The 11798-nt window shown below is 45.5% G+C and overlaps 2 protein-coding genes across 13 annotated transcripts in view; both read left to right on the plus strand.

The window, feature by feature from the left end:
* Positions 1–2654, plus strand: part of MARK1 (microtubule affinity regulating kinase 1) — a 63658-nt gene extending 61004 nt beyond the window's left edge. For 11 of the 12 annotated variants that reach the window (XM_075147146.1, XM_075147147.1, XM_075147143.1 and 8 more), the window contains one exon: positions 575–2654. In XM_075147146.1, the coding sequence (XP_075003247.1) occupies positions 575–929 (355 nt within the window). In that variant the 3' untranslated portion in view covers positions 930–2654. The remainder of the gene's footprint in view (positions 1–574) is intronic. The other variant, XR_012673159.1, reaches the window with a different exon arrangement.
* A 3504-nt stretch (positions 2655–6158) lies between these two features.
* Positions 6159–10444, plus strand: C3H1orf115 (chromosome 3 C1orf115 homolog). Its single transcript, XM_075147134.1, has 2 exons — positions 6159–6500; positions 8920–10444. Exons 1-2 carry the CDS (start codon positions 6222–6224, stop codon positions 9037–9039), a joined length of 399 nt encoding a protein of 132 aa, XP_075003235.1. The 5' UTR covers positions 6159–6221; the 3' UTR covers positions 9040–10444.
* Positions 10445–11798: the final 1354 nt, after the last annotated feature.

Below are 11798 nucleotides of genomic sequence, written 5' to 3' on the forward strand. Positions count from 1 at the left end.
AGGTCAAAAATACACAATAAATGCAAAAGGGGGGAAAGGCGGTAAAGAGGGGAGGGAATTAACTGAAGGCTTGTGAATCGGAGGGTGGGGTTTCTTCCTCTGCTGCTTTTACAGTATGATTTATGCTTCAGGATTATGTCCCTCAACTTCAGTTTTGTTGGTGTATGGCATGCTCCAAATCATGAAATCAGCAGAACTTCAGTCATGCTTTTACATAGATTCCACTTTCTTTGGAGAAGTATGGAGTAACGTGTGTTTGCTGCAGTTACCATTGCACATGTTGTCATCAGAATGTTTTAGAGCAGGGGTTTCCAAACTTGCTTTCCTTTGTGCCACCGCTGGCAGCTGCAGCAGTGCTGGTAGCAGCTCCCAGTGCTGTGCCGAAGCGCGCATGAGGGTAGGAGATGGTGCGCAACTGTTCAACAGTATCCATCTAACTCTTTGAATTAGCTTGCGTGTGACTGGTGGTATATCAGTTGCAGTTTGGAAACTCCTGTTCTAGAACTGTATTTCTCTTCTATCTCTTGGCTATACTGCTTTTATTTTTGACTGTTCTGTGTGTCACTTCTTCCAGGAGTGCTTCTGGGGAGCCAAAAGACAGAGAGAAGGAGGATAGCAAAGATTCGAAGCCACGCTCCTTGCGGTTCACGTGGAGTATGAAGACCACTAGTTCTATGGACCCGAACGATATGATGAGAGAGATTCGTAAAGTGTTAGACGCTAATAACTGTGATTACGAACAAAAAGAGAGGTTTTTGCTCTTCTGTGTTCACGGCGATGCACGACAAGATAGCCTTGTTCAGTGGGAGATGGAAGTCTGCAAACTGCCACGATTGTCACTCAATGGAGTTCGTTTCAAGAGAATATCTGGGACTTCTATCGCATTTAAGAACATTGCATCCAAGATAGCAAACGAGCTTAAGCTGTAAAGAGAACCTAAATTTTTTTGGGATCAGGGAAGATTCATACATGATCTACACTTTGAATGTACTGGTTACGCCTAATGTGATTGGCCTGTGAAACTCCCCATGTAGAAATTGCCCTTATTGCAATAAGGTTATACATAGTTATTCAGAATTGTAAAGTTAAATCCAGTATGACCTATATTAAATAACTGTAGCTAAAGAAGTTATGTTCACATGTACAGGTAAGTATATAGAGCATTCTGTTCATTTTATGTTCATAGAGTTGTATAATAAAAAGATGACTGCTTAAATTCAGATCTTGTATAGTTGTCTAGATTTCTGCACAGAAATGTATGTTTGATGCTTTCAGTTGGAAAAGTTCTTCCCTATCATTTACATTTTTGGTGGTTTTTATAAGTCTTACCTCTATCATGCGTTTTTTAAAAAACTTGTGTCCTGAGTCAAATGCACAAAAATAGTTTTCACAACTGTAGCATGACCATTTTTAATTATTTAAAGGTTGTTCATGATTTGAACCAAGAGTCGGTGAATAATCGGCTTTTGTTCTACACGAGACTGTTCCTACTTATCTTTGGCTCTTATCCTTGTTATCGGACAGTGTTTAGTTGGGGAAAAAAAAAATACATGTTTACAGTGTTGGCACTTACAGTTTAAAAACTTTGTTCTGCCTTGGGCCAGCTCAGAGCTGTGGGGGAACAGAAACCAGGCGTACGTGATGTTCTGTCTGCAAATTACAGTGCTTACTCCCATGGCCCATTAATAAATGTAGCACCAAAATGGAGAACCATAATTATTTCATTTGAATATCATGGTGTAAAATATCACTTGTTTGCTGCCTTCAGAATACTATAAATTCCATTTTATGGAAATACATTAATATTGGGACTGTTTAATAGCACAAGATAATCTGAAGTGTTGACCAATTGTATAAGTTAATAATACCACCTCAGGAATTAGCTTGGCTTTTGGAACATGTGCCCCCAAAGAGTACATGCAATTCCACATAATATTTTACAGCTAAACATACATTGTTTATAATGATAAATTGTTGATTTATGCTTTCGTGGTTGTACAGTTTGTTCCCATGTAACCTGTTTGTGTTTAATATTTTACCAGATTTCTTGTATTTATTCCACATCATTATGCCTGTAATGTGCAGCTTTGTAATTAGGCACTTGCCTACGGAAAAGAAAAAAAAAACTACACATTTTTTTCCTTCATAATTAATGATTATAAACTATGTAAAACCACTAGTACTGGTACATTTTAATACTTGTTATTTTGTACTGAATTAACCATAGAGGTTGGTTGTGCAATGTTATTTAATGTCGTAATTACTGTAATATCAACATATGGGCCCCATCTGCACACTCTTGTGAAGAATAGAAAGTTCATTAAGAAATTGTCACTTTAAAAAATAAAAACTAAAAAAAAAGCTGTGGTAAACTCTGTAACCCTAAGTTAGAAGGCTGTAAGTGTAGTAAATGTGCCATTCTCTAATGGCTTCTTGACCGAGGTGGACTTTACATACTGTACTGTGATGTAGCTTTCCTATGTAACAGTTATGTTCGGAAATGGACGTGTATTGTTGCCTTAGAAAAAGGGTGGTGTTTGGAAAGAAAGAACTGTAGCCCCTTTTCTTTTTTTATCTGATGTTCATTGAAACAAAATCTGATGCAAGTCATCTTGATTCACTGGTGCACTCTATTAAAACTTACTTGAACAGTTCTCATACTAAAATACTTGTTGTTTGCCCTTTATAAAAGCACAATAATTACTGCAGATAACAAAGTAGTCTAAAGGTGTACAGACTTCAGCATTGTGTGAATGCAGGATTAGCGTTGCATTGCTTCTGTGGTCCTGCTCTGTCCAGAAAGTATCAGTGGTGTAGCACTTCTTAGAAATAGGGTGTCCAGGAGCTTTCCAGAAATTCACCAAAAATCAGCCTCGGGAGGGGTTTGTGTGTCTGCTCAATTTACCCATAAATGTCCATGAATGTTCAATTATCCTTGAAAATACACCTCTGGAACGTAAGCGTGATGTTAGTCCAAGATCATGTATGAACTTAGTCATGAAACAAAACCCTTTGCTTTTTTGGAAGGTTCAGTGGAAAAAATATAGGTCATGCTGTGAGACGGTAGATTAAGTACTTAAGCTAGCTTCCCGCTTAACAGGCCCTGTTTTTACATGGCTAACTTTGCCCTAGATTGTTCCTGGTTTTCAGCGCTTCATGTAACCAGAGATGTATTAGTGTTCCACAAAATACAGACAGCATTTCAGGAGGACAGAGGTTATAAATTTTTAGTTCCGCTGTCCCATGAAACACGGCACCCCAAAGTGCCAATTTAATGTTTCTATATATGGACAGTTTGCACATGGTATTATTTCCAGTATCTGCCAGCAGTGTGAAATTGCCCCCATTCCCAAACCCTGCTGACCTCCTTCCTTCTTTTGCCGTGTTGGAAGATGAGCTGTGAACCACCTTACGCTCTCCATAGCAAATACACCAAGTGCTTCAGTGAGGGCACGATCTGGGTGCGAAAGGAGTAGCTGCACCCAAACGCGTCATTTGTCTTTCCAAATCCCCTGTTCCTGGCAGGAATAAGATGGGAAGATCTCAGAAGAGACTTTTTCAGAACTGCTGGTTTTATTGGCAAGCAGAGCATGCTTAGTATGGAAATCAGTAGGACGTTGCATACTGAATCCTCAATGCCTGTTTTTGAGTCCCTCAGCCGCTGCCTTGTCATGTACCTGTTAGGTGCAAGCGACTCCTTGGGTAAGAGTGGGATAAGAACATTTGGATCCGAAACGCAGCTTGACTTTCACGTGGGAGGGGATCAGCGTGGCATTTTATCAGCGCAGCTTTAACTTGAGAACTCTGAAAGACAGTTAAATGCCACGTCATGTTCCGCAGCTCCAGGCAGGGACAGGGATGTCTCGGATCTTCAGAGGGCTTACGTATTCGATTGTAATTTCTTGGCAGCATTGCTAGGGGCTGTTTCGGGTGGGTGGAGGGTGAACAGTTAGACTATGGCATGGTTCTGCTGTTTTGGGTTGGGGTTGGTTTTTTGCTTTATTTCTTTAAGATATACAGACACTTCCAAAATAAGTAGATCCGTTTTCAGGCAGTCCAATTTAAAACATTAAAATGTTTATAGGTCAATGAAAGGACTATAAATGTTCACTCCTGCTTCTGTGGATGAAAAATAATGCTTGAGAACCAAGTGGCATCATTAATGCCATATCGTTATGATGATGCTAAAATTCCATGAGCTGTTAGGCATGAGGCTTTTGATACCCAGTGTCATATGCCTAAGAGGCACCTTGGACCTCTTAATCTCGGAACGTGTTGTGGTTCCCCTGCCACCAGGCAAATGGAGACAGTGAATCTCAGTTGAGATTCTGAGGTTTTCATAGTTGAACTCTGGAAAATGAAACAAACTCGTGAAGTACAAACCCAGTCTGTGGGGAAAGGCCTGCCCCTCTTAAGACAACAGATTATCTTCCAGTATCCTTGCACTTCTCCTTTAGGGGCAAAGTATCCGTTCAGTAACGGATCTATAAATAGAAAACCTAGACACAAACACTTTCCAAAGCCCCAGAAAAATATTTAATGCATTTTTTTTTCCTTTAAAATTTTTCAAGGTAGCTTGAGGTTAACAAGACCAAAGATCCCATTCAACAGCTGCTTACAGATAATTGATAATTTATTTCTTGATGCTGCTACTTCTTCAGATCAAGCAATTACTTCATTCCTCAAACTACCTTAAGAAAGTAGCACATTAAACTCTACAGCAATGTATCAGAGCATGCAAAATTTAACTCCTAAACCTTGCTGCTTCAGGCTCCCTACCATGTGATTATTGTTAAAATAGAAACTGGAGCTGTGGTGCTGCTCTGCAGTGTTTAGGACATACCTACACCTCCAGGATGTGGCAAGTTCAGGACCCGGCTCCAGGAGGTGGGGGAGAGAACTGGGGGGCTCAGAAACGGTCCCTGCAGGCGCTGCCGCAGCCGAGGCCCGGAGGAAGAGAGCAGCGCCAAGGGCCACGCATGGTCTGCGGTAGGTCTCCATGTAGGACTGGTACACGGAGCGTGAAAACACCTCAACCTTCTGGAGATTTAAATTAAAAACCTGACAATGGTAGCAGGAGTGGTGACACCTTTGATATAAAATAGGGGAAGGGATAGAGCACTTTTGCCGTAGTGACAGACCTGAGACTTAGCTCACGTCTTCCACCTGCCAGAGGACATGGCCAAGCTGACCATTACACAGCTTTCTGGCTGGAGCTGTGGCGGTGGTGAAACACCTTCCCTGGGGCAGGGAACTATGCTAGGTGCAGGATTTACCTGCTGAACGTTAAGGGCGCATCTCGGGGAGACACAGGTTCAAGGCTTTGTTCCTCGGTAAGAAAAATCCTCAGTAAAGGATTAGTCTGACCCCTTACTGCATCTGTTTGTCCGAAGTATTTGTGTATGTATCAAATGTTGAGAAACATACCAACTGGTTTAGTAAATTATATCAATCCTCCCTATACAATTTTGCTTTTCTTGATCTACTCCAGCTACACGAACGCCGCTTAGGCAGCACAACCATTGACCCGCAGCCCACCCAGCTGCGAAGGCGTGCGGCTGTCAGCCTCCCCCTGCCTCTGGGCGAGAGAAAACCACTGAGAAACTCTGCCTTTAAGTGAAGGCTTTGGTACTTTCCCTTTGGCCGGGGGTAGCAGAACGGAGCCCTGTACGCCGGAGATGCTGTTCTCCCGACGTTATAGGTGGGAACACCTGTAATAGAGGGACCACTAGGGAGTTTGGCTTTTTTTGGACGGTAAAAACCCGCTGCTGGCGCGGAGCGGTGCGTGCGATGCCGGGGAAGGAGCCATTTCAGTGTCTCGCTGGGGGTCACGGCGAGGAGGCCGAGACAGCCCGGGGGCTGCGTCCTGCTGTCCCACCGCCAGCGACAGGGCGGGCTTCCCCAATCCTCAGCCGACGGGGGGGCGAGTCCCGGGCTTCCCGCAGCAACTCCCCGCCTCCCTAGCAAGGCGCGACACGGTTTTCCACACCGCAGCCGCGGCGGGGCCGGGTCCGCGGCCCCGCCAGCCCTCACCCAGCTGCCCCGAGCCGGTTTCCGCCGGCACGGCCCCGCACGGCGGCGGGGGCCGGGGCCGGGGCGCCTCTTCCCGCAGCCGTCCCGCCCCGGGGAGGGGGTAGCGGCCGCCTCCGGCCACACCTGTGGCGCAGCAGGGGAGGGAGCGCCCGGAGGTCCGCGCAGACGGGTCGGCGCCCGGCGGCACCATGACGGTGGGTGCGCGGCTGGGCGCCAAGGCGAGGGGCAGGTTCTCCCGCCGCGGGCCCGGCGACGACCAGGTCTCCATCCTGCCCGGCGAGGAGGAGGAGGAGGCGGCGGCGGCGGGGGGCAGCGCGGGGGCCCCGCGGCCGGCGGCGCTGGAGGAGGAGGGCGCTGCCTCCAGGAAGGTGCACTTCGCCCTCCTGCCCGACTCCTACGAGCCGCTGCGCCCGCCGCGGGCCGGCGGCAAGCGGCCCTACGGGAAGCGGCTGAAGAAGTACGGCAAGGTGAGGGCAGAGCGCTCCGGGACCGCCCGGGGCAGCCGGAGCGGGGCGGGCGGCGGGGCTCTGCGGGCAGCGGGGCTCGGCACCGACTTTTGCGAGGGGCTCTCGGAAGTCCCCCGTGTCCTTCAGGCATTTTAGGCGCCAGCGCTCAGCCGTGAGGCGGGGGCCAGCCCGCCGGCTTGCTCTTGCTCTTGCCCTTGCCAGGGAGGAGCCGGTCCTGCTGGGGAAGGCGCGACACCGACCCTCGCCTGCATCAAAGAGTAGAAAATCTGCCGTTTCGGAGTGAAAATGACACTAAGCTGATCCATGTGACGGGTGCTTTGCCTTTCTTCGTTCTGCCTTCCCCTCGGCGTCATTGTTTTGACACCGTTTCTTAAAACTTCCAGTTAATTGGCCTGCTTTTTTTTTTCCTTCTACTTAAGTGACCCGGAGAAAGGGTAATAGAATACCTCCGCATGCTCATATGCCAGTTTACCTTCTAAGTTACGTCCCTTGAAAATCACTGGTATGAGTTAAAGAAAAAACGCAACATGTTCTTCATTGTGTAACTACTATTTTGGCTCAAAATTGTTCTTTTGCTTTCCTGTGAGGAAAGTCACAAGTTCTGCAGCCTGGTGATTATTTTTTTTCCCCTGCAGGGCGGGTGCCTTTAATTACAAAAGTGCTGTTTGGAAGAATTCGATTATTTTTCTGTTGTTCATGTAACTTAAATACAGCTTAGGTATGTCTGGTGTATTTGTAGCAAAAGATAGTTTCTGTGTTAGCAGGAAAAACCTATCCGGAATCTTTTCCTAGTGGAGAGGTTACAAATGTCAGTACAAGACCTGACTTTCTACTGCATTCTTTAAAAAAAAAGATGATTTTGTTAAAGATATGCTTGCTATGTCTGACATCCAGAAAATGCCAGTTAGCTTGGAAAAGTTACTTAATTTTGAAATTCACAGAATTTACAGATGACAGCATAGTCATGAGCTGCCTCACAAATACTGCTGTTTGATAAAGAGATGAATAGAATATTTCATTCTTTCACGATGGATTTGATACTTCCAGTTTCTAACACTGTGATTTCCAAGTCACAGTAAACACATGTAGTATGAAGCAGTCTCAAGTCCGAAGAGCTTCCAGTGTGGGCTTGATTTATACAGAGCTGTTTTGTGAGCATGGTTATGTCGCAGCAGCTCATAAATTTCCTGATGTGCTATTGCTCTATGTGCTGTTAGTGTAAAGGTGCTTATAATAGCGTTTAGAGCACAGGGTAGTCCTTGAACGCTGCATATTCCCTTTTGTATTGGTCAGGCAATATCCCCACGGGGAAGGTTTGCCAGTTGAGCTTTGGCAGTAAAGACCAGTGAAAGCGTTGGTGAGGCCCGGGTAGGTAAGTTGTATATGGTGCAGGAAGGAGGAAATAAGTGCGACATAGTAGGAGAGAGGCAGATGTGGGAAGGAGAGGCTTGCGTCTCTTTCTCTGTCCCCAGACTCTACCCCTGGGCTTGAGCTGCCTTTTTATTTTGCCATCTTAACTCCCTTCAAGTAAGTTTCCATAGGAGGAAATGCAGCAAAATTCAGCTGCGCAGTAGCATCATGACAGTTGAAGGTTTTCATGTGCCAGTACCACTGTAATCCAGCTTTAAGAAATCCTAGAAATATAATAGATATTGACTGGATTTCACCGATTTCATTATATTTTAAGATATATCCTCTGTTTCAGTGTTCTCCGTATTACAAGAGATTATTTTTATCTAGTCCCACACAACCATAAAGTGCTACTAACAGTTAATTTTGATATTCCTCCCAAACTGACCACACTGTATTAATTCCCCAGTCATGACCAGCCATATGAGCAAAACTATCGAGTGAAATTAAAATTAGATTAAGGTTTTCAGTTTAAATAATCTGTAGCAAGTTATCTCTAATGCAGTACACCGCTGAGTTCTTAAATGTGTGCAGACGTGAAAGTGGGTCAAAACATTCTTATTTTGACCAAAAAAAATCTTGTTTTGACACAAAGCAATGAAATTTCCGTAAAAGTATTCTCAGTGATTTACTGCCTTCTTGTTTAGCACCAGTTTTAACAGCTTACGTACTTTTAAGAGTTACTAACATACTTAGAACATGTGTATGTGGGAAACACGTACCTCTACAAACTAGGTGTGAATTTAAACTAATTTTATTCTTGAATAGAAGCCCGGGTAAAAGCCTGGCTTCCTGTGGAGGCTGCATCCGTTCGGTTTAACTATACTCTGTGGGTGCTACTTCTATATAAAAATAGAGGTAAAATGTTGTTCCATGCTCAAGCCCTCATTAGCTGTGGGAGACGTTCATTTTCTGGGTCGGTGACATTGGCTGTCGGAACGATTTTACGTGAAGGTATTTTCTATCACCTCTCCTTGTTTTTATCCCCTTCTCCCGTCTCTCTCCGCAGAACGTCGGCAAAGCTCTGCAGAAGGGATGCCGCTACTTGGTGGTGGGCCTGCAAGGATTAGCGGCGGCCTATTCCGCTCCCTTTGGGGTGGCAGCTCAGGTGGCATCCTTCGTCCGCTAGCGCGGCTCTGCGCGCCCCACCGGAGAGGACGCGAGGCCATTGCTGCTTCCTTAGGATTAAATCTGAGACCCGCATCTGAGAAAGCTCTTGGACAACCAGTCCCAGCCCCGCCCCCCTCGGCCAGCCCCTTCCCCTGGACTGAGTGCTCTTCTCCGCAAAAACTTTCATCGCTTTATAAAATCAGATCGGGTTGAAGAAATGCAAGGATGAGGAAATAACCTTCGACTAATTGAGCTGAAGTTTGTTCTCAGACGTGAGTTGGTTTTCTAAAGCTTTGGGCTATGTGTGGAAGGGAGCCAAGGACGGATGGAAAAGCAAGTAGCTGAGGGAGAGAGAAATGAAGGGAAGTAGAGGACGGGGGGGGCAGCTGGGGAGGTGGAGATCGGAGTCTGGCTAGTGAGAGGAATTGTCAAAGCAGTGGAGGAAACAGATAACGAGGGATCAGGAAAAGGTAGTCTTTGGTTTTCTGATGTCCTTTTTTTTTTTTTTCCCCTGAGAGAGTTAAGATTATGAGTATACTTAAAAATATACTCAGATGTAAATGGACTGTGGTCTGAGACATGGTGAGCTTTGCTGCATTACTGTTGTTCATCTCAAACAGTGGAAATCATGGGCCTTTAAATCTTAAGACTGGTGTAAAAATCCAGAAACAAAATGAGGTGTATTTGTCTTCTGATTTTGGGGCATTAAAGGTTCACTGTGATTAGTATTTTAAACTTTTCCTCTGCCGCTGTGAAACCTGCATATACTTCTCTTCCTGAGAACAGAGTTTATATCTGACATACCCGATTCTGGAAGCTGGGGCTGTAAGAACACTCAGGTCTGTGGTGTTCACCGGAAAAGACCATGGATTATCAGCTGCATCTGAAAAAAACTACATACAGCATTTGGTATAAGAACGTACAACCATTTTATATAAAAATGGGGCCAAATAACCTGCCAGCTCCATCTTCATTTCCGTAGGTGAAAGTTGTAGCTAGAGAATGTCAACATCAGACGGCTCAGCTCAGTGGTGCGGATGGAGCAGCTGCCGTGTCACACCTCCAGGGATCTTGTATTGATGACACAGGAACAAGGGGGTTTACAGGCCTTCAAAATTCTGTGGGGTTTGGGTTGGTTTTTTTTTTTTCCTATCAGTCTTTTGTGGTAGCAGTAAATGATTTCCCTGCTAGCACTTTCTATATATTATAGATCTTTCTAGTTTTGATAGTGTTTTTGTAATCAAGGAGTTGACTTATCTGGAAAAAAATGCTGTTCATTTGCTTTCTTTGCCTTTTTTGAATGAAGGGGTTTGCATGCCTTAGCAAACCACACTGTGTTTCTTTTAAATGTAGCAAATGAAACAAAGGTGGATTTTTTAAATGCCCTTTTCTAACTGGACTGTAAATAAAAGTAATGTGATCCATGTCTTGTGTTTACCTACACACATAAGTAAGCGCACAAAGCAGGCGTTTCTCAGCGGTGGCCCAAGCAACGAGGGGAAGCTGCCATGTAAACTTCCCCGTGGTGTTCTGCCCGTGGCCTCACCGCTCTTCTAGAAGGATGTGGTTGTAGCCCAGACTCCATGGAAATGCTCAGGAAGGGCAAGGTGTGGAGATGAGGTTGTAGAGGATCTAAGGCTGCATGAGTTGGGGTAGGAATAGCCACAAAGGGATTTTGCTTATTGTTTTCATGGCTTTAGTTGTTTCTCTTGAGCTTCCTTGTGGGGGCATCCTGTCCCTCTGATCTGCCCCACCAGCATGCCAGAGGGTATTGATAGCTGCTGTGTCTTCTGCAGTAGGAACATGGCTGTCCTAACACCCACGTGCCATGCCAGCCTGCATGATTTGGGATTAACTTTGAATTTTGTAACACCACTCTGTGTTTTATAGCATGAGTCATTAACGCTTTCTTTAAATGACTAAAGCAATGCAGGGGGAATTTGTGTCTCTTTTTTCTATGTGAAATGAGCGTCCATCTATTTGTCCATGTGTCCTCTGAATAGAAAGGCTGCTCCCTCATTGCAACACCCAGGGTCCAACCCATTCAGTGCAGGGACTTTCCACAAAGGTAAACATGAACTTTAGCTCATGAACCGCTCAGCACAATGGTTACCGCTCACTTTTGCCTGCTGACCTATGGTCTCTGCTCGCCTAGTGCAACTTTCAGGGAGTAACCCCATTGCCATCCATACAGAACCCAAACGATATGTAAACGGTGTTTCTGTGTGAGCCTGAGAAAAGAAAAGCTTGATGCATATTGGCGAGTCAGCTTCTGCTGAACAGTGTTTCTAAAATAGACCAAAAACAGAGAAGGAAAGAGAAAGAAAAAGTAAGCAAGTAGCCTGTGCTGTCGCTATAAACCAGCTGGTGATTCACGCCAGCCTATTTTCCTTCCTTAGGATGAACTGATGGTTCTCACTGAGCTGCCGCTTCGTGCTGCTTGTCAGTACTCCTTGAGCAGTAGTTCACTCCTCAGCTGGTGGAGAGAATTTGTGAGGCCGAGCCTTGGCCTGAGGGTTTGCTACTCTCTCCACCAACCCAGCTGACACAGCAGCGTCTAGAAAATCTGAATCTGGGGGGTGAGGTTCATTTTTCAGCGGGGTGGATGGCCGAGGGCCGCAGTTCCTGTCAATCGTGGCAGCATCCCTGCTGTGCCAGGTCTGTGATGCAAACAGGTGGGACAGGGCAGATCCTACTACAGCGCGTTGCTAAATGCTGTCATGGTGACATGGGCGACAGAAAGAAATATTCCCCGACTCGGCATCGGGTGGCGGGTCA

Source organism: Calonectris borealis, chromosome 3 (assembly GCF_964195595.1).
Source record: "Calonectris borealis chromosome 3, bCalBor7.hap1.2, whole genome shotgun sequence".
Lineage (NCBI taxonomy): Eukaryota > Metazoa > Chordata > Aves > Procellariiformes > Procellariidae > Calonectris > Calonectris borealis.